Source organism: Octodon degus, unplaced genomic scaffold (assembly GCF_000260255.1).
Source record: "Octodon degus isolate 3935 unplaced genomic scaffold, OctDeg1.0 scaffold00050, whole genome shotgun sequence".
Classification (NCBI taxonomy): domain Eukaryota; kingdom Metazoa; phylum Chordata; class Mammalia; order Rodentia; family Octodontidae; genus Octodon; species Octodon degus.
In genome coordinates, this window is record NW_004524626.1 from 7,202,584 (window position 1) to 7,230,079 (window position 27,496).

Here is a 27,496-nt window from a genome sequence, read left to right on the forward strand (position 1 = left end):
CCCGCCCCGCCCGTGCCCGCCCCCTGAGCCGCTGCGCCCCGCAGCTTTCAGGACGCCGCCGAGTGGGAGGCGCACGCGGGCTCCACTGTGCTGAGCGGCGCCGAGGCCGGCGCGGTGCGCGTGCGTGTGGCGCGCATCGCCAGGCACCCGCGCTACAACGCGGACACCGCAGACTTCGACGCGGCCGTGCTGGAGCTGGCGCGGCCCCTGCCCCTCGGCCGCCACATCCAGCCCGCCTGTCTCCCGGCCGCCTCGCACATCTTCCCGCCGGGCAGCAAGTGCCTCATCTCGGGCTGGGGCTATCTCAAGGAGGACGTCCGTGAGCTGCGGTCCGCCCCGGGGCCGGGGGAGGGAGGAGCCATGGGGGCGCTGGCGAACTGCCTCCTTCGGCTTTTATTCTTTCGCGAAGCTGGGTGGGGGTGCTTCGCCCTGAGCTCCATCCCCGGCCTATTATTTTTTATTGTGAGGCAGGGTCTCACTAAGTCAGTAAGCTGCCTAGGCTAGGTTTGAACTTGTGATCCTCCTGCTGCAGCCTCTCAGAGTACTGGGATTAATAGCTGTGCACCACCACACCTAGCTGTGCTATCATTTATGTTACCCAAAATTGATACTTGTGGGGTTTTGGTGGCTAGTTACAGAAACACATGGAAAGGTGCAGTATTTGGTTGCCTGAGGCAGCTGTCCCCAGCAGAGGTGGCACAGGCTACCTTGTGCATTCTTGGTTTATTTATTTATTTATTTATTTATTTATTTATTTATTGAGGCAGGGTCTCACTATGCAGTTCAGGCCTGCCTTGAACTCACTTGTAGCCCAGGTTGGCCTTGAACTCACAGAGATCCTCCTGCCTCAGCCTCCCAAGTGCTAGGATTGCAGGTGTGTTCCCCCACTCACAGCTTTATTTGTTTTACATTCTTGTTTTACTAGATGGTGCATAGGTTGGGTTTCCATTTGTGTAACAAAGTCCCTGAGATGATTAAGTTATAAAGAGCTAAAGTTTATAACGTAAAGTTTATAACTGGGTGTGGTGGCATGCACCTGTCATCTCAGTGCTCTGGGAGCCTGAAGCAGGAGGATCACAAGTTGAAATCCACACTGGGCAATGTAGTGACCGAGGGAGACCCCGTCTCAAAAAAAACAATAAAAAAGATTGGGGTTGTAGTTTAGTGCAAAGACCCTGAGCTCTATCCCTCGGCCCACCAACAAAGCTACAAAATTAAACTTGTAGAATAGGATTCAGTATTAAGTGGCTCATGAAAGTGGGCTCAGTTTTGAAAGGAAACCACCACAGAGTCTTAGGGTAAGTGACTTGGGGGCAGCAGCTTTAAGAACAGTGAAGGCGCGCCTTCCATGAAGAGCTGGCAGATGTGGGCAGCCGGATGGGTCAGGGCTTAGGCCCAGGGGAGAGCATCCCGGGGCACGAGCGAGTCCCAGAGGCAGGGGGCGTCCGGTGTGTATAGAGTGGGGGGAGTGGACGGTGCAAAAGAGGATATTGTCGTCACACAGGGCTGCCCTCGTCTAGAACATTTTAGATTTACACTACCTGATATGGCAGCCGTGGCCATTGCAGCACCAGTGTCTCCATGAGGGGAGTGAGGGAGAGGGAGTTGGGGTCTGAGCACCTGGAAGCAAGGAGCTGATGTCCCTTGAGCTGAGGAGCAGGAGGGCGGAGGAGGGGTGCGGAGGGGAGGCGAGGCCTGAGGCCCTGAGCTGCCCAGATGAAGAGCATTCCCGGGGGCATGTGTGGCAGGTTTATGTTTTACTGGCTTTTGAGCTGGGTGCTGCTAGCAGCCCTGCTTACAGCTAGGGAAACTGAATTCTGGGGAAGACTTCTTCAGTGAAGGGCTGGTGCTCTCCTCCTGCCTTTCTCTTCCCATCTGGACAGTTGTCAAGCCAGAGGTGCTGCAGAAAGCCACTGTGGAGCTTCTGGACCAGTCCCTGTGCGCCGGCCTGTACGGCCTCTCACTCACGGACAGGATGCTGTGTGCTGGCTACCTGGATGGGAAGGTGGACTCCTGCCAGGTGAGTGCCCGTGTCTGCCTCCTCTCCACAGGGGAGAAACAAATTCATTCATTCATTCATTTATTCCTGGGGACGGAGCCTGGGACTTTGGCATTGAGCTGATCCCCAGCCCTTTTAACTTTTCATTTTGACACAAGGCCTCAATGAGCCACTAAGTTGCCCAGGCTGGGCTTGACCTTCCATCCTCCTACCCTGAGGAAGTAAAGCAAGGGCCTGCTGCCTGCACTCAGGTTTCCACATTGAGAGGGAACCTGGAAAGCAGTGAGAGTTTGTTTAGTGATGTAAGCGTCAGAGCCAGGTGTGGTGGTGCACGCGGCTAGTCCCAGCAGTGCACTCAGGAGCCCGAAGCAGGAGGATCTCTTCGAGTTCATGGCCAGCTTGGACTACAAAGTGAGTTCAAGGCCAGCCTGAACTGCATAGTGAACCCTGTTGCAAAAAGTCAGAGAGGGGCTGGTGAGATGGCTCAGTGGTCTAAAGCACATACTTAGAACAAACTTGGCAAAGCACAGGAACCGCGGTTCAATCCCCCAGCACCACATGCCAGCCAGCCCGCCCCCTGGTGGGCTGAGCTGGCCACACACACACACACACATAAATAAATAAAAATTAAAAGGGGCTGGAGAGATGGCTCAGTGGTCTAAAGCACCTGCTTGAAACAAGCTTGGCAAAGCACAGGGGACCGTGGTTCAATCCCCCAGCACCACATGCCAGCCAGACCCGCCCCCTGGTGGGCTGAGCTGGCCACACACACACACAATAAATAAATGTAATAAATAAAAATAAATAAATATTTAAAAAAAAATAAAATAAAAAATAAAAAAAAATTAAAATTAAAAAAAAAAAAGATGAGAGAGAGAGAGAGAATTAGGCTTAGCATGTTGGTGCCACCTGTCATCCCAGCTCCTCAGGAGGCCGAGGCAGGAGAATCACAAATCCGACCACAGCCTGGGAAACTTAGTGATTTAGTGAGAGCCTGGGTCAAAAAAAGGGTGTGCTGGGATGTAGCTTGCTGCTCTCTGAGTTCAGGTCCCAGTAACACACACACACACACACACACACACACACAAGTCCTGGTGAGCTGGGTGTGGGGACAAGGCAAAAGACAGCCAGGCTGAGGCTGAGGCTGAGGTCTGGCAGTTTGACAGAAAGGCTGCAGCTGACAATGGGATGGCTGGAGGCTCCATCCGGCAGCCAGTCAACCTAAGCAAGTAATGATATTATCAAAGGCTTACTGGGTTATGGGGGGAGGAGTGCTGTTTATTTGGGTCATTTCAGGCTGCCAGTGGTAGAGTTAAAAGACATGTTAGCGATTCCGTAGTCCACATGGTCGTGGCTTCGTCTCCTCCGGAGGAGGAGGAGACTGTGGTCCTGAGATGTGGATTATCAGCCTGTATCTGCTCTTGGCACCTTACATAGACACGAGATGCATCTCAGGTCCTGGGCTCTCTCTTCGACGCTCTAGCACTGCCAAGGACCCTGATCTCTGCTTCTGTTTCCAGGGCGACTCGGGAGGCCCCCTGGTCTGTGAGGAGCCGTCGGGCAGGTTCTTCCTAGCAGGCATCGTGAGCTGGGGCATTGGCTGCGCAGAAGCCCGACGTCCGGGGGTCTACGCCCGGGTCACCAGGCTGTGTGACTGGATCCTGGAGGTCATTGGCATGGGCAGCTCACCCCTGGCCCCCACTCCTGGCCCTGCTGCTGCCAGCACTGCCAAGCTCACCAGCCCTAGTACCCCTGCCAAAGCCACACCTTCCCCCAGCGCCTCGGCCCTTGACATTGTCACCACAGCTAAGACACAAGGTACTTCCCAGGTGGACAGGTGCAGAAGGTGTCACACCTATACAGGGCTGTGTGGGTTACTGCTGGCTTCCCAGGCACTCAGTGGAGAGGTTGGTGATTGACTATTGATGTCTGTCAAGAGCCCAGGTAAAAGATTGGTGATTGATCCCTGATGTCTGCCTTGGTCATTGATGTCTATCAGGGTTCACTCAGTGAGAGGGAGTTGGGTGATGGATCACTGATCTCTGTCAGTGAGCCCAGAGCGAAGTTTACACTTCAGTGGCTTTTAGTAAAGATACAAATTGTGTAGCCATCACCACCAATTCCATAATATTCCATCAGTCCAAAAGGAAGCCACCCCTATAAGCAGTCACCTGTCCCCTCCCCAGACCCTGGCATCCACAAGTCTGCTTCCTGTCTCTGGGTTTACCTGTCCTGGGTGTTTTGTGTCTAGGCAGCCCCACTCTGTGTGTCTTCTGTGTCTGGTGTCTTACTGAGCATGGCGTCCTTCGGGTCTGTTCGTGCTGTGTTGTTTCACAGCTTTGCTCTTTTTCTTAGCTGTGCAGTATTCCAGAGTCTTGGGGGCACCTTACTGTGTGTCTGTCTCTGGACACTGGGGCCGTGTCCCAGGGCTCTTGCTTGCTGTGAGTTACGGACATGTGTTTAGTTACTTTTCTCATTGCTCAGGCAGAATACCCAATTTAGGAAAGGCTTGGTTCGCTCCCAGTTTGTAGAGGTTTAAGTTCACACTTGGTGACTGCAAGGCAGAGTGGCCTGGCAGAGGGCATCGCAGAGGAGAAGCGCTGCATGGCCGGCAGCAGGGAGCAAGTGACAGTGGCAATAGCGACTTCTTTCTGTCCCTTTATATTGGACTTAGGTCCCATGTCCAAAATTAAGCCAGCCCAGTCAATGGACAGATTTAGTAGTCACACACCCTTAATCCCAGCATCATCCACACTCGGAATCCAGCCACTGAAGGGCCCCACCTATGACTGGTGGTGGGGGGCGTCTGGATACACCGAGATGGTGGGCAGGACTGGATGCGTTTCCTTTCTCGTGGGTGGGGTAGAGGTGTGGCCCCACAGTTACTCTGGTTGGCCTCTGAGAAGCCCTCATGAGCTCCAGTCCTGCCCAAGAAACGTTTCTTCTAAAATCAGAAGCAGCACTGAAGTCTCTGATCCTCCCAGAAGAAATGTGAAAGATAGGACTTTTCTCTCTCTCCCTCTCCCCCCTCCTTTTTTTTGTGAGTCTTCAGTTCTTTGTAGCCCAGGCTGGCCTCACACTAAGCAATCCTCCTGGCTCAGCCTCTGGAATGCTGGAATTGTGGGGCATGTGCGATCACACCTGGCAGGACCCTTATAAATTTAGCTTCATCTTTCTAACATACATGTTCCTTGTCACCTCCTGCTGACAAGCCTCTTGGTTGCTGCCTCCTCTGTTGAATGGGGAGACTTCAGGCAACAAGCTGTGCTCTGGTGTCCCTATGGTCTCTCGGGGCCAAGCAGGCCCGTTTCTGAGAAGGCAGAGACCCCTCTACCACCTTCTTGTCCTCCAGCAGAGTGTGGAGCCAGGCCAGCCATGGAGAAGCCGATCCGCATCGTTGGCGGGGCTGGGGCCGTGTCTGGGGAGGTGCCCTGGCAGGCCAGCCTGAAGGAGGGGACCAGGCACTTCTGCGGGGCCACCGTGGTGGGCGACCGCTGGCTGCTGTCTGCTGCCCACTGTTTCAACCAGTAAGGCCATGGGGGTCTTCCGGGCCTCCTTATATGCACCCCAACCCCCAGATCCTCATGCATTCAGAACGCCTGCTGTTGAGGGCCTGTCCATATGCTGGGGCTGCCCTGGGCCACTTTCTGCCCTCCGACCCAGATGTCTGACTGATTGTAAGCAGGTTGGGATGGTCCCAGCTTTGGAGGACACATAGGGCCTAACCAGGGGGTGGGGACGAGGCCCTTCCCCCCAAGGTGGACCTCCGCTCAGGCATTCTTGATCTGTGACATTTATAAACCTGCAGGGACCCAGTGTTCTGGGAAGCTGAGGTAGGAGGATCTTAAATTGGAGCCCAGCCTGGGGTCTCAGTGACTTAGGGAGGCCCCACTTCAAAATAAAAGGCTGGGATGTAGCCAAGTCCCTGAGTTCAATCTTCAGTGCTGCAGTAAATAAGTAGAAAGAAAAGGAACTCGGGTCTGTTACATGGAGGGCAGCAGTCCCCCGGGCTTTATCCCTCCCCAGGGCCCCTGGCTGGGGCTCCTCCCCTGGTCTGGAGCAGGGGTGTGGGTGACAGCAGCTGGCAGGCTGAGGGCCTCTCTTGGCAGCACACGGGCGGAGCAGGTGCAGGCCCACCTGGGCACCGTGTCTCTCCTGGGCATTGGTGGGAGCCCTGTGAAGCGGGGACTGCGGCGGGTGACGCTTCATCCGCGCTACAATTCGGGGACCCTGGACTTCGACGTGGCGGTGCTCGAGCTGACCAGGCCCCTGATCTTTGGCAAATATATCCAGCCTGTCTGCCTCCCACTGGCCATCCAGAAGTTCCCAGTGGGGCGCAAGTGCTTGATCTCAGGCTGGGGCAACACACAGGAAGGGAATGGTAAGTAGCCACCATGACCAAGGTGACAAGGCTTTAGTTTGCAGGGCCAGTGCTGGGGAGGGAGGGGATAGGCACCTTCCTGAGTCCCAGCCCCACTGTGTAGGGGTCTCTGTGCTGACCCCTCCTACAGGCTGTGACTCATTCAGTGCTCATGTCAGGGAGCCACAGGTGGCTCCACTCTTTTTAAATAAAAAGTTTTATTGGCACGTGGCCCACACACACTCATTGACAGACTGACAAGAGCTGCTTTCTTGGCTGGGTCCAGTAGTGGGGAAAGTGGCTGGCTCATAAAACATTTACAGAAGAGCTTGCTGACCCTGTGCTGCACCATTCAGAGACCCCAGCCAAGACAAGGGCCAGTGTTCCTGTGGAGACCCCATAATGGCTTTGTACAGGTTAGAGTCAGAGGATACCCCAGGGCTTCATTCGGCCTCTGGGATCCACCACCTCCTGGTGGAGTCTGTGGGCCTGTGTGTGCATCTGCAGGGTGATCAGCACCCGGCTGGCACAGTGGTCACTCGCTAAGAAGCACGTGGCTCCCTCCTCTCCTGGCAGCCACCAAGCCCGACCTTCTGCAGAGGGCGTCCGTGGGCATCGTGGACCAGAAAACCTGCAGTGTGCTCTACAACTTCTCACTCACCGACCGCATGCTCTGTGCTGGCTTCCTAGAGGGCAGGGTGGACTCTTGCCAGGTGGGCAACGGTGGGGACAGCTGGCTGGTGGGGACTGGACTCTGGTGCCAATCTGGATTTCACAAGTGCTCAGAAAAACCCTGAGGGCACCTGGCAGGTGTCTTATCCATAGGAGAGAATCCACAGGGCGCTGGAGGTGTGGCTCAGTGGTGAACGCTTGCCTGGCATGTGCAAGGCCCTGGCCATGCTGAGCACAAGAAAGAAAAGAGAGGAGTGAGACAGAGGGAAAAACTTAGCACCGAAGAAATTTCTTTTCCACCACTGAAGATGGAACCCAGGGTCTTCATGCTGAGCTAAATTTCTAGCCCTTTTTAATTTTTATTTTGAGACAGGGTCTGGCTAAATTGTCAAGGCTAGGCTTGCAATCCTCTTGCCTCAGCCTTCTAAATGCTGGGATGACCAGCACACACTGCACTTGGCTCTTGTATCATCCAGTAAGAGTGGGTGACTGTGCTCAGAGTGGAGAAGTGGCAGTGTCGGTCCCCCAGTGGGCTTGGGGCTGCAGCCAGGTCTCCTCAGATGGACCTGGGGGAGAGTCTGCCAGTGCCCACCGAGAGGCACCCACAGTCCTTGTCTTGCAGGGTGACTCGGGGGGCCCCTTGGCCTGTGAGGAGACCCCAGGTGTGTTCTACCTGGCGGGGATTGTGAGCTGGGGCATCGGCTGTGCCCAAGCCAAGAAGCCCGGTGTGTATGCACGTGTCACCAGGCTGAAGGGCTGGGTCCTGGATGTGATGTCCTCGGGGACCCTGTCCACGTCACCTCTGTCTACCAGGAGACCACCAGCCACCACCAGCCACCCCTCCAGGACAACCACCAGTCTCACGGCTCTGGGGGTCACCACCAGCAGACCTTCCACACCCAGGGCCACCAGCCTGGGGACTGTCCCCCCTGCCAGCACCACTGTGTCTGCTGTGGGTGCCACTACTAGGGGACGGACTCCACCTCCAGGTGCCCCAGAGACCACCACGCCCTTCCAGCTGCCAGGTGCCAAGAGAAGTGGGGGATAGGGGAGGGGGTGGTGTTCATGTGAATCTGTGGGCTACAGTGAGAAATTCACAGCTAGGTGGCTCAGATGACATTTCTTACAAGTCTGAGGCCATAAGTCCATGTTAGGGACTTACAGGGCTGGTTCCTTCTGAGGCCCCTCCACTTGGCTTATACATGGTGTCCTTACATGATTGTCCCTGTCATGTAGCCCGGATTGGCTCTGAACTCTGGATCCTCTTGCCTCAGCCTCCTAGAATGCTAGGATTACAGATTTGCATGCACCTCCATGCCCAGGTTGACTCTTTTCATAAGGACACTAGAGCCAGGAATTGGGGTGCATGTCTGTAATCCCGTTGCTGTGGGAGGCACAGCAGGAGGATTGCAAGTTCAAGCCCAGAATAGAGAACTTAACCAGACCCTGTCCCCAGAAGAAAAAAAGGCTGAGCCTGTGGCTCAGTGCCAAGGCGCTGAGTTCCATCCTCAGTGCTACAAAAATACCTGGCCCCAGTTGGATTAGATTAGGGCCTGGCCTGTGGCCTCTTTTCACTTCCTCTCCTGTCTAAAGACCCTCTCTCCAAATAGTCGCATGCAGAAGCCCTGGTCCTGGGGATTAGGGCCTCAGTATATACATGTGGGGGTGGGGTGCATGATTCAACCCATCCTAAGTTGCAACAGCCACAGGCACAAGCATCTGCAGCAATGCACTTTGCTTAATGGCAAATAAATGCCCGGCCCGTCTGTCGCCACACACTGCTGCTGCCAGGATCTGGTCTTGGTGGCCTCGGCAGATGGCCACAGCACGGGACACATGGGTATGGGCAGATTGTATACTTGCGATCTTTTCACCCAGAGGCTGGGAACTACATAACTATTGGTGGCCCTGAGATTGAACCCAGCCCTTTTTATTTTCCCACTGAGCTACATGCCCAGCTTTTTCATTTTGATACAGGGTCTCGCTAAATTGCCCAGGCTGGGCTCGAACTTGTGATTCTTTTGCCTCAGCCATCCAAAGTGCTGAGATGACAGGGCCGCCCCACCATCTGTGGAGGCTTGGGAGCTACTTTTATTAACCACAGTGACAGGGAGCTGCCCTATTTGGACGCCAGTTTAAAGCCCCATAAACTGTTGGCGCCTCCATGTGGCAGAAGTGAAGAAATTCAAGCGTAAACTGCAGTGCCCCAAGAGGCGGGAAGCCCTTACAGCAAGCACAAAGCTCGGAGTACAGGCAGCTGGCATTTTCCCAGGATGGGCTGAGGCTTCTATGATATTTACTCTTAAAGGCCGCCTGGTCCTGGGCCAGGTCCAAATGGGGCAGGAGGCTCCGGGTTTCCTGGGGCTGCTGGGAGGATGGGCAGCCAGACTGCCTTCTCTGTCCTTGAGGGAGGCCAGGGAGCTCAGTCGCTAAATTGCCCTGGGTGGGCTTGAGATTGCAATCCTCTTGCCTCAGCCTCCCAGAGTTCTAGGATAACAGGTGTGCAGCACTACACCCAGCTTGTCTTCACTTTTTTATGTTGTTGCCACATTTGTATTTGCTGAGGCTGAGGCAGAAATGTATTTCCCACACCATGGTGGAAGATAGTAGGGCTGTGGGTGGGCCGTGTAGAGGGCTCAACGGCAGGAAAGGCCAGACAGGTTAGCAGGCGAGTACGAAGCGTCCCTCCCCCAGGGGTGGCACCAGTGGTCCTTGAAGCCATCCCTTTGTGCTGCACAGTTGGGTCCTGAGTGCGTGCTTGGAAAAAGGATTCGGGGTCACAAGGAGCCTGGCACTGAGACCTGGACAGGGTGGATGCGAAGGCCCTGGGGGAGGAGGACTGTGCTCACCCCGACCGCGCCTCTCCCCACAGACTGTGGCCTGGCACCCGCCGCAGCGCTGGCCAGGATTGTGGGAGGAAGCGCTGCGGGCCGCGGTGAGTGGCCGTGGCAGGTGAGCCTGTGGCTGCGGCGCCGGGAGCACCGCTGCGGGGCTGTACTAGTGGCTGAGAGGTGGCTGCTGTCGGCTGCACACTGCTTCGATGTGTGAGTCCCCACCACGCCTGTGAGGCCCTCAGCCTGCGGAACGCCGAGGGTGGGCAATGGGGAGGGACCTGTGGGGGAGCAGGCTCACCTGCACCTGAGGTCCCCGTGACCAGCAGGGCTCCTCACAGCACGAGATGCGATGGGAGTGGTCCCTGGGGTCATTCTGGCGTCTCTAAGGAAGGGAGGGAACAAACTTCATTTCTGGTGGGAGGACCCCAACGTCGCCGGCGAGCCTGGGGTGGGGTGGGGTGGGAAACCTGCACACCAGGTCACCCCCCGACTCCGCCCGCCCGCAGCTATGGGGACCCGCAGCAGTGGGCCGCCTTCCTGGGCACGCCGTTCCTGAGCGGCAACGAGGGCCAGCTGGAGCGCGTGGCGCGCATCTACAAGCACCCGTTCTACAACCTCTACACGCTGGACTACGACGTGGCGCTGCTCGAACTGGCCGGGCCGGTGCGCCGCAGCCGCCTGGTGCGCCCCATCTGCCTACCCAGCCCCTTGCTGCGGCCCACGGACGGCCTGCGCTGCGTGATCACCGGTTGGGGCTCGGTGCGCGAGGGAGGTAGGGGCGGGACCGCGGAGGGGCGGAGGGGCGGGCTTGGGGCTCCAATCGCGTCCCCACCCACACCCTCGATGCCGCAGGCTCCATGGCGCGACAGCTGCAGAAGGCAGCCGTGCGCCTCCTGAGCGAGCAGACGTGCCGCCGCTTCTACCCGGTGCAGATCAGCAGCCGCATGCTGTGCGCGGGCTTCCCGCAAGGCGGAGTGGACAGCTGCTCGGTGAGCGCGGGGGCAGGACCCTAGTCCAACGAGAGCGGGTAGCGATGCCCAAAGCCCGGCTCCACCCTTCCCAGTCGGTTCGACCGGACAGCTTCCCGGCTTCGGGGGACGTTTCCACAACTTTATTGGGCACCCAGCCCCTAGGTCTCACCGCGAGCCCCCCAGCCCGGGGTCCTGAGACTCGGTCCCACGAGGCTGGGTCTAAAAAAGCCTACGTTTGTCCCTAGCACTGAACCCGCCCAGAGAGCGAATGAGAAGCTTCAGGGAAACACTTGGGTCCCTCCTGGGGTTGCCAATGACTCAGGGGTGCCAGAATCGGATGCTCTTCTCCGCCCAGGGCTGCTGGGGGAGGTACTGGCCTCAATGCCCTTTCTTCTCTCCACTACCCTGCAGGGCGACGCTGGCGGACCTCTGGCCTGCAGGGAGCCTTCTGGCCGCTGGGTACTAACGGGGGTTACCAGCTGGGGATACGGCTGCGGCCGACCGCACTTCCCAGGTGTTTACACTCGGGTGTCTGCAGTGAGAGGCTGGATAAGCCAGCACATCCAGGAGTGAGTCGCGTGGCCGTCCACGTGAGAGCTGCCCGCCATGCCATGCCCCCAGGTTGCTAGCAGGCCCCCCAGGTTGCTAGCAGGCGGTGGAGGTGGGCGGGAATGGAGTGCAATTTGCATGTTTTCTTACAATAAACAGTCCCTTGCCCCAACCTTGCTGGATCAGCATCTTTCCGTGCCCGGAAGTGGGGGAAGCAGGGAAACAAGCCTCCCACTGGAAGGGATGTTAGTTTTTAGTGTAGTGATGTCCCACCTCATTTCCAACCCTCTGCCCATCCCACCCCCTCTTGGGTATTGAACCCGGAACCTTCCCATTCAACGGTATCCCTAGTTTTGACAAAGGGTGTCTTGAGATCCTTTCAGCCTTCCAGAGTGCTGGGATGACGGGTGTGGCCCACGCCTCCTTTCCTCTTTTCTTTTTGAGACAAGGCCTCGCTATGCAGTTCATGTTGACCTTGAGCTCACTATGTAGCCCAGGCTGGTCTTGAGCTCTCAGTGATCCTCGTGCCTCAGCCTCCTCAGCACTGGGATTACAGGTGCGGCCCACCACGCCTGGCCGAGCCTCCCTTCTACATTGGCAGCACATTGCCTGTGAGCCAGTAGCCCAGGGGCACCAAAGGGAAAGGTGGGTGTCTCCGGAAAAGGCAGGGTGCCGAGGATGAGTGACACCTCCCCCAGGGAACTTGCACGGGTTTCTCTGCCCCTGGCTCAGCAATTTATTGGTGCACCCTCAGGAGGCCACAGCTAAGGTGGGGTCTCTACCCCGACCCCAAAGTCCGAACAAGGGTTCTAAGCCCAGGCCAGGAGACTGACCTGGGTGCACCAGGGGAGGGGCCGGCGACTGCCGGGCCCAAAGGAAGTCCACCTAGCTGCCAGGCTTTGGGAAAGGGCAGGGATCCCAAAAGCCAAGTTATCACTGGTTGCAGGTGACAGTCCCACTGTCCCCTCACAGTCGTACTGTTCTTGTACACCATGGGCGGGCAGCAGCACGTGCTAGCTAGCGCCAGTCTCACAAAAAACATTTATGATGGACACAGGGGAAGGGGTGGCCTGGGCTGGACCCCAGGGTTGCTCCCACGCCTCTTCGTTACATGTTGGCTCGTTCCCGTTGGAGTCTTGAGTTATAGGCACGGGACACAGTGTTCCAGGCGTCCATATATCGGTCCATACACATGGCGATGCATTTCTAGATGCGGAGAGGGAGGGGATGCGCGGCTCAGTTCTAACTCCACCACTCGCCGCCAGCCAGCCCTGCGCCATGCCGCTCGGATTGAGACTGCGCACGCGTAGGTCCCCCCCCACCCCCGGCGCCCTTAATTTGCACACGCCCAGAAGCCTCGTCGCGCTGCTAGGACGATCCGCGCATGCGTAGAACTCGTGCGACGCCGTTAGCCTGCGCGGGTCGAGACCCTGTCAAACCCCCAATCCCGAACCCCTGAGATCTCACCTGTTCAGAATTGTCCAGAGAGCCCCCCGGTTTCCCAATGCACTTCCGGAAACACTTGTCAGTCATCCTCTGTGGACACACGCGAGACCTCAGCCACGATGCCCGTCCCTGCCCGGGGTTAACCGGCCGCCTCACCCCCCATGCCGGCGCTCCCCGCACCTGTAACAGCTCTTGCGCGTTAGCCACAGCAATCTGGACCTTCACCTGCTCCATGATAACCCCCGGGTCCAGTTTCCCGCCGCTGGAGCCCCCAAAATCGGAGCCGAAACCACTTTCCATGGCTCCGCAAAGTCAACCCGGCTGTAGGCCACGCGCGTCGAGCCCGGCAGCCCTCAGGTGAGTCGTCCGGAGCACCTCGGGAAGCGTAGTCCGGGCAACAACCGCAACAAGGCTGCGCGCGCTGCCGGAAGACCGGCCGCGCCAGGTACCATGGGAAACGGAGTCCCGAGTATTATACCCACAGGTCCCACCTCCCGCTCGCGCATGTGCAGCTCGATCTTTCCTAGGTAATTCCACAGAGAGGCCGGAACTGGCTTTTGGCTTCTAGGCGCCGCTTCCGGGCGGCAGGCTGCGCACGCGCAGTATATCCTGGGAGGAGGGGACTCGGTTAAAAGGGCTGGCGCGAGCCAACCGACCCATCCACACGCATTGGGAACGTCTGCCGCTTTAAGACCACATTGGAAGCCACAGCTAAAATCAGAGTGTTTATTGGAGTGTTAAACAGGAGCTTCCAGTCAGCTGGGCATGATGGCACACACCTATAATCCCAGCAAAAGTGAAGCGGAGGAGGCGAGAGGATGGTGGAGAGTTGGAGTTCGTTCAACAAGACCAGCCCTGGACTACAAAGCAAGAAACTCAACAAAACAGAATAAAATCGCCACCCCCCCCACCCCCGCCCGCCAACAAACGTTTCCAGTCGTGAAATGTATATTACAAATTGTTGGTGGGAGGCTGATGTTGTAGGCAGCTGATTTAGAAATACAGGCCTTGAGGCAAGCCTGGGTCATGGAAGGAGCCCGGGCAGAAGATGGGAGACCTTGCCAGTGGAAAGAGGCACCTCTTGTGGGCCAGACCTCAAGACAAAAGATTAAGCAAATGCATCTATATACCTCCTAGGGTTGGACATCAGGAATTGATTTTTTTTTCTTTCAGGAATTGATAATCTAAATAGCTATCAATCACCTTAAAAAGCCAAGTTGAGTCACAAACCCAACCCCCTACAGGAAACGCCCCTGCTCTGTATTCATGCCCACTTGCTTGCTACACGATTCATTTCCCCCATTTGACCCCGATTTAATCAGTTTTACCTGAGCAATTATCTTATAATCTTATTGGTTAACCACAGTTTTTTGTTTGTTTGTTTGTTTGTTTGTTTGTTTTGTTTTGTTTTGTACTGGGGATTGAACTCAGGACTTTGTGCTTGCCTTGAGACGCTCACCGCTGAGCTCTTTGGCTTGCTCACCGTTTTGTCTCACCCCATGTCCTTTCAAGTTCCCATGCTTCCCACCTTGGACCCACCTCACTGTGAGGTTTTGCTCCGTAAAAATCCCTAGGATTTACCTTGGCAACCCACTCAGGTCCCCCGTGTCCCTCTGTTAGACAGAAGCTTTCTTTCCCCCAGTAAATAAATATATTCTGCTCTTAACCTCCAATGTTCCTAAAATTCATTATTTGATTTTTATTTTATTTATTTATTTATTTTGCAGAACCGGGGATTGAACTCAGGCCCTTGGCACTTGCCAGGAAAGTGCTTATTCTGTTGAGCCATCTCCCTGGCCCCCTCATTGTTTGATTTTACATAACAGGAATTCATCCTAGATATCTTTCGGTTGGGAGTTTCCCTTATATCACTTATATTTGGCATGCATTTTTTTTTTTTTTTTTTTTTTTTTTAAAGACAGGGTCTCGATACACAGTTCAGGCTGGCCTTGTGCTCACTTTATAGCCTAGGCTGGTCTTGAGCTCAACAGTCCTCCTGCTTCAGCCTCCTGAGTGCTGAGATTATAGGCATGCACCACCACTCCTGGCTTTGTCATGCACCTAAAAAAACCCTAAACAAAGTCCCCAAAGCGAGCCATCCAGCCCAGTGCCATTGGCACTGTGTCCCTCGCAGGCCAGGCGGGTGGTGTCCACACAGGAACGTTCCCGACTCTGATCTTTAGTGTAAATGGGGCCGCAGCTGTGTCGGGAAGGACTAAAACCAGCTATGGAAGCAGGTGCAGGGTCAGGACCCAGTCGGAAGGGCGCTCTAAGGGGAGTCGAGCTAAGCTCTCTGAGGCAGTGCACACGGCTCCACGGGCCGCCATCCACTGTGGAAACCCACACCAAAAGTACCCGAGGCTTGGTGACTAACAACCATCCACGTCCAACACTGCTGCACTCCCTCCAAGCAAGGACAACCCAGGGACCGCAAAAGGGGACAGGTCAGGGCAGGAGGCTGCATCTGAGATCAGGGCAGGCCAAGGGCAGCAGCAGCCCCACGGGCAGATCAGCCTGCCGGACCTCGTGAGTAGGGCTGCCAGTAAGCCACGCTTCCCTCTGCCTGAGGAGATAGCTCATCCCCTGGGACTCGGTCACCAGGTGAGAGATGAGGGACTTCTAACAGCAAGGGCGGCAGCAGGTTCTAGGGCTGCTGGCAGTGACATCTTCCTCGTTGGGCCCAGGATTCCTCACCAAAGGCACTTCCCAAGGAGAGCAAGCAGGACCCATGGGCAGCGAGAGCCACTCAAGAGGGGCAGGGGGCGGTGTAACCCCAGACCCCACTTTCCTGGAACAGCAAACAGTCTTGGCTCAGTGTGGGCGTCTTAAGACTAGAGCTGCACTTTCTGAAGGATGTTGGCCATTCGGGGGCAGAGCTCCCTGGACAGGCTCCCTGTCCTTGAATCACCTCTGGGATGACAGGAGCCCCTGAAGCTGCACCCGAGTGACCTGTGTATTCACCTATGTTGTATGAAATCAGGTGGAGCCAGAAGGAGAGTTTAGTTCCCCCCTCCCCTTTTTTTTTTCCAGAACTGGGGATGATTGAACTTAGACCTTTGTGCTTGCCAGGGAAGCACTTATTCTACTGAGCCATCTCCCTGGCCCCTTAAATGAGTCTTGAGCCACTGAAACTTCTCAAGTTTATTAAGGGCTAAAAGCAAGCTAAGGATATGCATAATTAATTTTGTGAAAACAAACTGCTATCTATATTGCCTTCCCGCTTTCACCAAACTCTAAGTTCACACAATAATAGGCAGGGTAAAGTCTCTGTTCTTTGAAGGATCAAAGGACAGACTGGGCGCCTCTGGGAAATGCTGTGATCTGTGACCCTGCATCCCAGCTTTCAGCAATTTATAAGAAACAACAGGTCTCCTTAGGCTCTGTCGCTTGTTCTTTGCCCCCTGGGAACAGCAGGCTTCTGTCTCATCTTACTACAGACCTATGTAAAAAAATAAATATCCTTTAAAAAATAACTTGTATATCTATGTGGAGGGTGAGTGGTGATGGTGGGAAGGGGTTGGGTCCAGGGACCAGGCTGTGATGTGGAACCATCCAGATGGGGTCACCTGGCATTTAGGTGTCTGGCCGAGAGCTGCACCCTCAGTGAAGTCACAGAGCACGTGACACTTGCTATGCACTGTGCGTGCCCAGCAGACAGGACAGGGCTCCTGCAAACTAGGCCAGGGCTGCCCTGGGTCTGAACCCCAGACGCAAGCTACCTGTCCCCTTGTCTTGTCCCCTCCCATGTGTCATGGTGACAAAGCATGGAACAGCAGGGTCCCTGTTCCCCAGGCTCACTCCTCTCCTGCCTGTGGGTCCTGCAGGCTTGGGACAAGATTTGTGGGAGCAGCTCCAGAGCCGAGGTCCAGAAAAGGCAGCGGCCGCCTGCCTGTCGGGCCGGAGCTGCCAGGGGCGTCCTGGCCCAGGCCACGTCCTGCTGCTCCAGTCACTCTTGATCCCCAGGTGCCACCCATGCCCCCAACATCCCCCCTACCAGGTTGGAACCTGGTTTCTGCTTTTGGTTCTGAGAAAACTTTAAAAAGAGCACACCCCACACTCTTACAGAATCCCCACAACTCCCCAGTGGCAGCCTCCACCTTCTTGGCTTCCGGGTTCCTGGCCTTGGGCCTTCAATTCAACCTAATGGCCAACGTGGAGCAGAGTAGGGGTCAGAAAGTCTGGACAGCAGAGAAGGGTGACAAAGGGATGATCCAGGGACACTGCTGATGGAGAAGCACTGCCGAGACCCCTCCCCACCCCATGTGCTGGTGGTTTGCTTAAAAACTAGAGGGGCTGGAGAGATAACTCAGCGGTCTAAGCACCTGCCTGGCAAGCACAAGGACCCAGGTTTGATCCCCAGTACTAGTACCACATGCCGTGCCAGCCACCAAAACTGGGTGTGGTGGCCCACACCTGTAATCCCACTGCTGGGGAGGCTGAGACAGGTGGATTACTACAATTCTGAGATGCACAGCAATCCTTGTACCAAATAAATAAATAAATAAATAAGTGATAAAGAATGGCTAGAAACACACATCCAGAACAATAAAAGTCATAATAGCACTTCAAGAGCAGGAGGGTCATGTGGGGTTACATCAGGAGGCAGCCCCTTGCCATGGTCCAAGGGTCAACCTGGAAGGAAAGAGGGGAGAAGAGGGTGTTGGATTCAGGTCAGGCCTGGGGGCTCTGTGCCCCATGCTGCAGGGCTCACTGTGGTCCCTGTTTCCGGCTCCCCTCCCCCATCCCTCCATCCCCCTGGCCTGAGGCACACAAGTGGTCCCAGAAGTCAGAGGAGTTGCTCAGTGTGTATTAACTGAGCGAGATGCCAGACTCCACCTTCCCCAGAGCTGTGTAACTGGCCGGCAGCTCTCCTGCAGGCGACTTGCTGACGGGTCATCAGGACAGGCCTGGCTACCTGTTGGTGGAAAAGATCTTCCTCGCCGAACTCGTCCTCCTCGTCCTCCTCGTCCTCCTGGTCCTCCTCGTCCTCCTCCCAGTTCTCCTGCACGGCCGAGGTCTGCTTCACAGCTCTCACAGCCACTTCCTGTGCCAGGCGAGGGCCACCACGCTCAGCCTCACTGTGGCCCCCGCCCACCCAGGACCTCAGTGCTGGACACTCAAGACCGGAAACCCCAGCCCCGGAGCCCACCTCCCCATCGGCATTGACCAGTACAGTGTAGAAGCTCTCCTTCTGGTCAGAGCTCAGCCTGGCGTTCTCCAGCTTGGGGCAGGGGACACGAGCAGTGAGCCTCGGCGTCGGCGTGGGCATCCCGCCCGCCCCCCTGCAGCACCGCCACGACACCTTGGTCTGGTAGGTCTGCTCCAGCTCCAGCCGGTACAGCCGCACTTGCTCGTCGTGCTGGCTGCGCAGCTCCTCCAGCGCCTGTGCCATCTTGAAGTCGTACTCCTGCTGCCGGCTGCTGTCCACCTCGACCAGGCGGCGCTCGTGGCTCCTCCGTGTCTCCCGCACCTCCTAGAGGGGCCGGACAGGTGACGCTGGGCACGAACCCCCGTCCTGACACCCCCGCTGGGCTCCCCATGCCCAGCTCAGCACCTCAGGTGGCCTGGCCCCAAAGGGTCCCCAGCCTGGAGACGTTCGCAGGAGCAGCGTCCACCACGGGACAGACGGGCACACAGCCAGGTCCACCCTGTGCTGGAAACGCCACTTGGCCGTGACACTTGCCAGGGCATGTTAGACCGTGAAGATGCTGTGCTCAGTGCCAGATGGAGGACGCACAATGCATAGGGTTGGCTCCACACAAGGGAAACACCCAGGACGGGTGAATTCTGACAGGAAGTGGACTCATGGGTGCGGGGCTGGTGACTGTTACTAGGGATCGGACCTGCACAATTGGCTTTTTCTTTTCGGAGACGGCCTCATTATGTAGTGAGCTGACCAGGAACTCACTACGCAGCCCAGGCTGGCTCTGAACTCTCGGGATCTCCTGCCTCAGTGTCTTGAGCACTGGGATTACAGGTGTGCGCCACCTCGCCCGGCTTGCAAAACCTTTTTTCTTATTTTGTCTTTTTGACACATGGTCTCGTCATGCAATTCAGGCTGGCTGTGAGCTCACTTCTAGCCCCGGCTGGCCTCGACCTCACAGTGATCTTCCTGCCTGTCTTCTGAGTGTTGGGATTACACAGGTGTACACCACCATGCCTGTCCAACCTTTTCTTTTTTAATTTATGTATTTGTTACAGGGTCTCACTATGCAGCTTGAACTTGCAGTGATCCTTCTGTTTTCAGCCTCCCCAGCACTGGGATTACAGGCATGTGCTGTCACACCCAGACTCCAACCTTTTCAATATACAAAAACATGACTGAATTGCACAGGTTGCAAGTGTGAACTTTACTGTATGGGGCTGCATCTCCTAAAGGCTGTTATTTATTTATTTATTTATTTATTTATTTATTTATTTATTTTTGGCTGGCTCAGAATGCCTTCAGGGCAGGTTTGGCTGGCTTGAGTTCTGGGGATAGAACCACAGCAACCTGAGCCTGACTGCTTTGTTTAAGCAGGCACTTAAAGAACTGAGCTAAAAAAAAAAAAAAAAAAAAAAAAACTGAGCTAAGGGGCAGGCCCCCTAATGGCTGAAGGATTTTTTTTTTTTTTTTTTGGCTGTAAAGGCTATTATTTAAGAAGAGGAATTACTAGCCAAGTCTGGCATGGCACACCTATAGTCCCGGGACTCAGGGCTGAGCCGGCTGAGGCAGGAGGATCACTGCAAGCTCAAGGCCAGCCCGGGCTACAAGGTGAGCTCAAGGCCAGCCTATGCCACACAGCAAACTGAAGGCCCTAGACACAGCTGGCAGTAGATCAAGTCTTCAGGACAGAGGTGGAATGAGACAGGGCCGGGCAATGATGGGACCACCAGGCACATGTGCCACCAGGGTAGCTGTCCCTGATGCACAAGGCCCTATGCTTTAGGAAGGAAGCTGCCTCTTCTGAAGGTAGGCAGCAGCTCTGGCACAGGAGCTGGGTCCCTCCACACCAGGGATGAGGATGTGTGTGGGTGGGGTGGGGGATGCAGGGAGGCTGTCTAAAGGGAGTGGGCATCCCATAGACAGCAGAGTTGCTCCTGGCCACCACGGGCACCCACCTGCAGGGTGCCCTTTGGGGACTTCAGCCAGGACTCCTTCTGGGGCACCCTCCTGGCTGCCCTCAGGGCCATGTCCCCACCTCTCTTCACTACGCGCTTTGTGGGGTTCTTCCCACGTCCCCACGCAGATCCCCTTCTGCGTCTCTTCACAGTGGCCTTTGTGAGCCTCTCCACCGGCTCTCTGGGGAGTCTCCCGGTGGGCTCCTGCAGGAGTGCAGAGCCCTCTATAGGGCTGGGTTCCCTCGCAGGTCCCTCCTCGGGTTTTGTCACGGGGTCAGGCTCCATCCCAGGTCTCTCTGTGGGCCCCCCAGCTTGAGGTCCGCATGGGAGTCTCCTCATAGGCTCCTTGAGGGGCTCCGTGGCCCTCTCTGTGGTCTCCATCCTGAACTCGGGTTTCCTCCCGCGTGGCTCCCACACAAGTCTCTGCACAGGTTCACTCGCGGGCTTCAGGTCCCTCCCCGGCCTCCTCAGGGGCTCCTTCATGGGCTCTGGCTCCCTCCTGGGCCTCTTCACAGGTCTCCCGATGGTTTCCAACACCCCCGAGGGAGTCTCCACAGCCTCCTCCCCGAGCTTCGGCTTCCTCCCAGGCCGCTGCCCGGGTTTCTCCATGCGCCTGGACTCCCCGACGGGGCTCTGCCCGGCTTCCTTCGGGACTCCGGGTTCCTCAGTAATCTCAGGCTCGCACGTGGGCGTGCACCCGCGTTCCCTGACGGGCCTGGGTTCACCCACGGGTCCCGCCACAGGTGCCTTCGTAATTTCAGGGTCCCCCATGAGTGTGTTCCCGGGTTCCCTCGTGGGTCTGGAGTCGCCCACAGTTCTCTCCACGGGTCCTCCTAGGTTCAGGCTCCCTTGGGGGTCTGTTTCCAGTCTCTCCGGCTCCCTTGGCGTCTCGTCCACTCCCTAGGCCCCTGGGGACCCCAGTGTGGTGGACACCTGTGTGGGGGTCCTGAGAGCCAGGAGCCTCCCTGTGCACTGGCCACAGTGGCCCCACCCTGGGATTCTGGGGCGCTCTGTGACCTCACCAGGAGCCAGGCCCCGCCCACAGCCGGGTTCCACAGGACACACTGGGTCACTCCGAGTCTGCCCCAAGGTCCCAAGTGGCCAGAGGCCCTGAGACCAGGAGATTGAGGTCTGAGAGAACGTGGCTGAGACAGAAGGCAGGGGCCTCAAGTGTAGAGAAGAGCAGGTGGGCCCCACCCTGGGGGGGGGGCTGGGTGACAGCCCCAAATCCCGATCCCTACAACCAGCGGTGGGAACTTATGTGGAAACAGAGTCTTTGAAGATGTTACTGAGGTGAGAGTTTGGAAAAGAGATTCTGGATTATTCAGGTGGCCCTAAATCCAGCAGCAAATGTCCCTAAAGAGATTCATAGAAGAAGGACAGAGAGGAAGAGACTAAGCGAAAACAGGCAAGAGACTCCAGTCACAGCCCCGGATGCCCAGAGCTGCAGAGCTGGGGGAGCTCAGAAGGGCTGTCCCTGTAACCCTGCGGGATGTGACCTCCAGGCCCAGGGAAGACGCCTCCCGCCCCCAGGCTGGAGCAGCCGGGACAACGCAGGATGATGCACGCAGGTGAGGGCTGAGCCGACCTCACCTCCTCACACACGCTCTTCTGGAAGTCCAGCTCCTCCTGCAGGCTCTGGCAGCGGTTCTCCAGGTCCACACGCATCAGTGTCTCCTTCTCCATCTGCTGCTTGGCCACAGCGTGACCGTCCTCTGCTTGGGAGACACAGGACAACGGGCTGTGGCATGTGTGCATGGGCCACAGTGGCGACCCACAGGGGCTCCTCGCCTACCTTGGCCACCTGTGCCCGGAGCTCTGCCATGTCTGCTTCCAGGCTGCGCTTGTCACTGAGTGCGGCGGCCAGCTCCACCTCGCTCTGGTGGAACAGGGACTCCAGGTCCTTCATGTGGCCTTGGGCCACTGTGAGTTCAGACTTCCACTTCTTGGTGCTGAAAGTCAAGAGGGGACCTCAGCTGGAGGGGCAAGTGGCTACCTGGCCCTAGGAGTCCCTCTGGCAGTGCTGAAGGTGCCAGGAGGACCAAGTGTCAAGGAGTAGAGACCCTCCCATTAGATGGGACAGGGAGCTAGGCTGGCCTGGCAGCCATGCAGGGGTTGTCAGAGCTGCTCCATACCACAGGACCATCTGCCTGCAGGCAGTGTGCAGGGGCACTTCAGGTCCTCTCCCAAAAGGTCTGGACACAGGCATAATGTGCAAGGTGTGATAAAAAAGTATGGTGACTAGCCAGGAAGATGGCTCAGTAGAATGAGTGCTTCCCTGGCAAGCACAAGGGTCTGAGTTCGATCCCCGGTTCCGCCAAAAATAAATAAATAAATAAAAATAGATAAATTTAAAAAAATATGGTGACTACTTTTAAAAGTTGATTATAATAAAAGACTACTGCTGTGAATCAACTTCAAAATACTCCTCCTGGGGCTGGGAAGATAGCTTAGTGGTCTAAGGGCCTGTCTGGCAAGCACAAGAACCCAGGTTCGATCCCTGGTACTGCATCCTGTGCTGGCCCTGGAACCCTGGGTTTGCTTTGCTGGTCCTAAAACCAGGTGTGGTGGTGTACACCTATAATCCCAGCTCTGGAGAGGTTGAGACAGGAGGCTCACTACGAGTCTGAGCTACATAGTGAGGCTCTCTACTGTTATGGGTCACTCAGCATAGGAACCAGATAGGTGAGATTGGAATTTGAATAGAGCTTTTTATTTACTGAGCTGAAGACCGCCAGTTCTCAGGAGACTGAACAGCCCCAGGCATGGGTGTAAGGGGCTTTAAGCCAGAATTACATCCTGTTTGGTAAGCAAATTTGTTATCTAGCATAGAACAGCAAAAAACCCACACTCATTTGACACAGCTGCAAACTGTTTGTAACTTAGGGATCTTTTCACAATTTAGCTATAAACACATGTTTTTACAAGCTACATCTTAAGCTATGTTTACAGGAAATGGTTAGGGAGGGAGTTTGTTTCAGCCTGCTGCCTTGACAAGAAACAGTTACTCATTGCTGAACAGCCTTGAGCAGACAGTGAGAATACATTCCTTAGAGTAGATAACAGGAAGCATAAGGTTCCTTCTAATAATTTCCCACAGTTTTAGCACAAAATTCAGTTAACCCGTTACAGTGCCAAATACATAAAAAAGATTTTTTTTTTTTTTTGTCAGAAGCGAGCACTGAACTCAGGCCCTTGTGCTTGCCAAGGAAGTGCTTATTCTACTGAGCTATCTCCCTGGGCCCCAATAAAAAATATTTTTAAAAAATGTGTTTAGTACAGGGTCTCCGGGGTCTCACTGCACAGATCAGACTCATGTGATCCTCCTGTTTTCAGCCTCCCAAGCACTGGGATTACAGATGAGCGCCACCACTCCCAGTCTTTGTCCCAGCATGCCCCGGAGGCAGGGCTGGCACACTGGGGATCGAACCCCAGTTGCTGCACCTGCCTAAGCAGGCGCTTTAGTCTGCTGAGCTGTCTGGTCAGCCCTAAGATTTTAAAAATTAAAAAAAAAAAAAAAAACTACTCCCTGCTTCAGAGATTCATCTGATCCATTTTTAGAGTACACGTTTGCAGGCCACGATCGAATGCATTGTGAGGAGTTGGCACGTGTGCTAACACAGCTCATTCTCTTTTTGTCCCTGTCCCCTACCCAGCCCATCATTCATGTCCCTTTCTGGAGCAGTTCTGGGAGGATTCCTTCCTGTCTACTTGAAGTGGCGTGGCTGCCTCAGTGGCCTGACTTGAATCCAAACATTCACTTTCCAAGGTCGCCTTGACTTTGGGGAAGAACAGGAAGTCCCACAGAACAGGACTGGTGGATGAGGGGGAAGAAAAGACCGTGGAATGTGTCACCATCTGCCTTTCCACTGGGTGGTGCTCAGCAGCAGCACTCACCATACTTTGGATTACCCCTAGTAAAGGTAGAAAAAAGGATTTCCAAGACTGCTTTTGCAAGTGGCAGGCACAAGGCCTGGTGGTGAATAATACCTGTGATCCCAGCACTCAGGAGGCTGAGTCAGGAGGATCGCAGAGGGTTTGAGGCCACAGGCCGCCTGGGCTATGCAGGGAGCTCAGTGCAGCCTGACATGCAGAGCAGGTCTCTCCTTAAAAACCAAACAGGGCCGGTGAGATAGCTCAGTGAACTAAGCGCCTGCTTTGGCAAGCACAGGGACTGGGGTCCAATCCCTGGTCCTGCATGCCCTGCCGGCCCTGCCTCGGGGGTTGCTGAGCCCACAGCTGATTCCGAGTGTGGTGGCACACACCTGCAATACTGAAAACAGAAGGATCACGACAAATCCAAGCTGCGTAATGAGACCCTGCACCAAACACATAAATGAAAAGAAAAAAAAGAAGAAAAAGAAACAAGGTAACAACAAAAAAGAAAGCGGCAAGTATGACCTGTGTGCTAAAAGCAATGGGGAGGATCCCTAGGGCGATGATGCCAGTGTGTGTATTATTTATTTTTCTGATCTGGAAGTAACCTGGTCTGTTAATAAACTATTTTAGTCAGGCTTGTTCTAGAGTAGTTTCTTTAGAAACAATTCGCCCCCATGTGTATAGCAGCGCAATTCGGCATTAGCTAAATCTTGCAAACAACCCAAATGCCCATCAACTGAGGAATGGATAAAAAAAAGATGTGGTATTTTTACCCAGTGGAGTATTACTCAGCTATAAAAAGATCAACTCGAGGCTTTTCTAGGTAGTTGGCTGCAAGTGGAGAGCACCCTCCTAAGTGGAATGAGTCAGACCCACATGTGTAAACATGGTATTGTCCCGCTAGCTAAGAGGCTGGAAGAGTAAAGAAAGGCTGAAAGGTACAACAGATACGCGAAAGGGAAAGAAATTGCTCAAAGGGAAGGAACTACTGGGAAGAGGGAAAGGAGAAAAGAAGGAAGGAACACACTGCATGTGTGTGTACCCAGGATAGTGTGGAGAACTGTGCTGCTCATTCCCACTGGTCTGTCGAAAGGGACAGTTAATACTTAAAAATGTTTGGACCAATTTTTGGACCAATTTTGCACATTTTTATCTGGTACTCTGAACAACTAATTTGAAGACAACAGCATGCAGTACAATAACCACTATTGAATTCCTATGACTTTGTTTAGGAAGTGAAGTTCTGCATTGCTGTATTTTTGTATTAGAAATTGAAACAATTTCTAATCTTTTTTTTTTCTATTCTTTATTCTCTTTTATTTTTATTTATTTATTTTGCAGAACCAGGGATTGAACTCAGGCCCTTGCGCTTGCCAGGCAAGCGCTTATTCTACTGAACTATCTCCCCGGCTCCTATTCTCTTTTTAAAAAATGAAAATAGGGGCTGGTGAGATGGGTCAGTGGTCTAAAGCACCTACTTAGAACAACCTTAGCAAAGCACTGGGACCGCGGTTCAATCCCCCAGCACCACATGCCAGCCAGCCCCGCTCCCTGGTGGGCTGAGCTGGCCACACACACACACACACACACACACACACACACACACATAAATAAAAATAAAAAATTAAAAAAAGAAAATAAATTTAGAAAATAAATAAAGCAATCATTGTTGAATTCCTTAAAAAATAAATAAGTAATAATAAAATGAAAATAAATGACTTGCCAGTCAAAAGTATTCTCAGTTTTTCTTGCTTCAAAGAATTGGATTATAACGGAACACTCCCCCTCCCCAGCCAGTATACTTCCGTTTCTTAGTTGCCAAGGTAACAGTTCCTGTTGCCCTTCCAGTTGCTCCTGTCTCCTAGAAATGGGCGATCACTAGGACGCACATGTAGGAATCAATCCCTGGTTGACAAGCCGTTCTGCCTCCGTATAGCCCGCTATCTCACCGAAGCCCTGGCCTGCCAGAGCTTGGGGCCTGATGTTTTGGGAATAAACCCGCTCAGTGCCCATCCTCATAAAATGAATCTGCCTCCTAATCGCAAGTGTCCTTTCAATGTCTGTGAACGCATTCAGAACCCGGGAGTGCTCTGTTTGCCATTGCAGGATGATGCAAGATTTAAAAAAATGGTGCCAGAGGGGCCGGGGAGATGGCTCAGTAGAATAAGCATTTCTCTGGCAAGTGCAAGGCCCTGAGTTCAATCCTCGGTTCCACTAAAAAAATAATAATAAAAATGAATAAATGAATAAAGGTGCCAAATGTTTATTTGAAAAGTAAGGATTAAAAAGAAAAAAAAAAGTAAGGATAAGGGACAGTGAGGTAACTCAGTGGATTGAGTGCCTGCTTAGGCAAGCCCAGGGATAGGGGCTGGGGAGGTGGCTCAGTAGGATAAGCGCTTGACTGGCAAATGCAAGGATCTGAGTTCAATCCCCGGTTCCACAAAAAAAAAAAAGAAAAAGAAAAAGAAAAAAGAAAAAAAAAAAAGAAGAAGAAATAAAAATACATGCTGCGTCCAAGAACTCGTGTAAGATAGCAGCACCCTTCCTTGATGGCCCCTATTTCTTTCAGGCCATCCACATCTCCTGGGAACCCAGGAGAAGTCCTACACACCCATCCTCTAAATGTCCTGGCATTTTGTTTGTTTTGTAAGAAAAATAATGGTTTTGTCCATGGGATGGAACAATATAAATTCAGAACTTACAGGTCAGGGTTAACTCTATCATTCATCTCTTTAAAAAGTTTATGACTCTTCAGTCAAAACCAACAGGAGCCAGGCATGGTGATGCACACCTGTAATCCTGGCACTTGGGAGGCTGAGGCAGGAGGATCTCCAAAAGTTCAAGGCCAGCCTGGGCTACATAGTTCAAGGCTGATCTGAGCAACATGGCAAGACCCTGTCTCAAAAAAAAAAAAAAAAAAAAAAAAAAAAAAAGTTAAGGCCAGCCTGAACTACAAAACAAAACCTGTCTCAGAAAGCCTTCCCCAAAATTTAAAAAGAAGAGAACAAAGCTCAAGAGGGTTTACTTGGTCTATCCTGAAATGCCATCTCTACACTATCCAAGTAGACCACAGGATGAAACCCGTCTTGGGATGACCTCAGAAGGGCCTGCCATCCATGGGTAACAGAGGAAACCCCAGAATCCTTTCCTTCCAACAGAACAGGTGTAGATGGGGTAGAAGGGCCTATTCAAACTTCGCCTTCTCCCTTGTGGCTTATGTCCCCTCTCCTTCCTTTTTCTCCTCGGAAGTCACTTCACTCCCCAAAGCCTCCCTGGCCTCAGCCCCCAAAGCCACCTTCCACTGAGGCTTGGCCCAGGCCTAGGTGACTGCTTCTGTCACTGTCACCATCTTCCACGGTTCCTTGGCTGCCTTGGTGGCGTCCTCCCTCACTGTGGAAGTCTACAAAACCCAACCATGGGAAGAGCCAGCTCCCACCCAGTGACTGTCCTTGCTCCAGTACAGCTGTTAAACAAGTCTGTGAAGATTTCTTCAGTGGATTCCTCAGACAGAGCCCTGACAAAGGTTTTGGGTAGCTAGTCTTCCAGCTCCAGTCTGCCTGTTCTGTCCTAGGAGTTTAACATTTCTTTTTTTCTTTTTTAATTTTTTATTTATTTGTGTGTGTGTGTGTGTGTGTGTGTGTGTGTGGCCAGCTCAGCCCACCAGGGGGCAGGGTTGGCTGGCATG

At 54.3% G+C, this 27,496-nt stretch overlaps 3 protein-coding genes across 3 annotated transcripts in view; 1 reads left to right on the forward strand and 2 right to left on the reverse strand.

Annotated features, from left to right (window-relative positions):
* The window catches only part of Tmprss9 (transmembrane serine protease 9), a 28,400-nt gene extending 16,623 nt beyond the window's left edge, over positions 1-11,777 (forward strand). The window contains exons 9-19 of the mRNA XM_004632703.2: positions 45-319; positions 1,884-2,020; positions 3,520-3,817; positions 5,355-5,526; positions 6,109-6,380; positions 6,936-7,072; positions 7,654-8,056; positions 9,904-10,075; positions 10,372-10,637; positions 10,718-10,854; positions 11,248-11,777. Coding sequence (XP_004632760.2) covers positions 45-319; positions 1,884-2,020; positions 3,520-3,817; positions 5,355-5,526; positions 6,109-6,380; positions 6,936-7,072; positions 7,654-8,056; positions 9,904-10,075; positions 10,372-10,637; positions 10,718-10,854; positions 11,248-11,409 — 2,431 coding nt within the window. The 3' untranslated portion in view covers positions 11,410-11,777. The remainder of the gene's footprint in view (positions 1-44; positions 320-1,883; positions 2,021-3,519; positions 3,818-5,354; positions 5,527-6,108; positions 6,381-6,935; positions 7,073-7,653; positions 8,057-9,903; positions 10,076-10,371; positions 10,638-10,717; positions 10,855-11,247) is intronic.
* Positions 11,778-12,396: 619 nt separating this feature from the next.
* On the reverse strand, positions 12,397-13,240 carry Timm13 (translocase of inner mitochondrial membrane 13). The gene is made up of 3 exons (XM_004632704.2): positions 13,012-13,240; positions 12,853-12,921; positions 12,397-12,591 (listed from the first exon to the last, which is right to left on the reverse strand). Exons 1-3 carry the CDS (start codon positions 13,129-13,131, stop codon positions 12,493-12,495), a joined length of 288 nt encoding a protein of 95 aa, XP_004632761.1. The 5' UTR covers positions 13,132-13,240; the 3' UTR covers positions 12,397-12,492.
* A 4,142-nt stretch (positions 13,241-17,382) lies between these two features.
* The window catches only part of LOC101588090, a 21,236-nt gene continuing 11,122 nt past the window's right edge, over positions 17,383-27,496 (reverse strand). The window contains 7 exon segments of the mRNA XM_023716897.1: positions 17,383-17,463; positions 17,747-17,875; positions 18,134-18,304; positions 19,933-20,832; positions 21,526-21,645; positions 21,728-21,884; positions 22,076-22,127. Coding sequence (XP_023572665.1) covers positions 17,422-17,463; positions 17,747-17,875; positions 18,134-18,304; positions 19,933-20,832; positions 21,526-21,645; positions 21,728-21,884; positions 22,076-22,127 — 1,571 coding nt within the window. The 3' untranslated portion in view covers positions 17,383-17,421.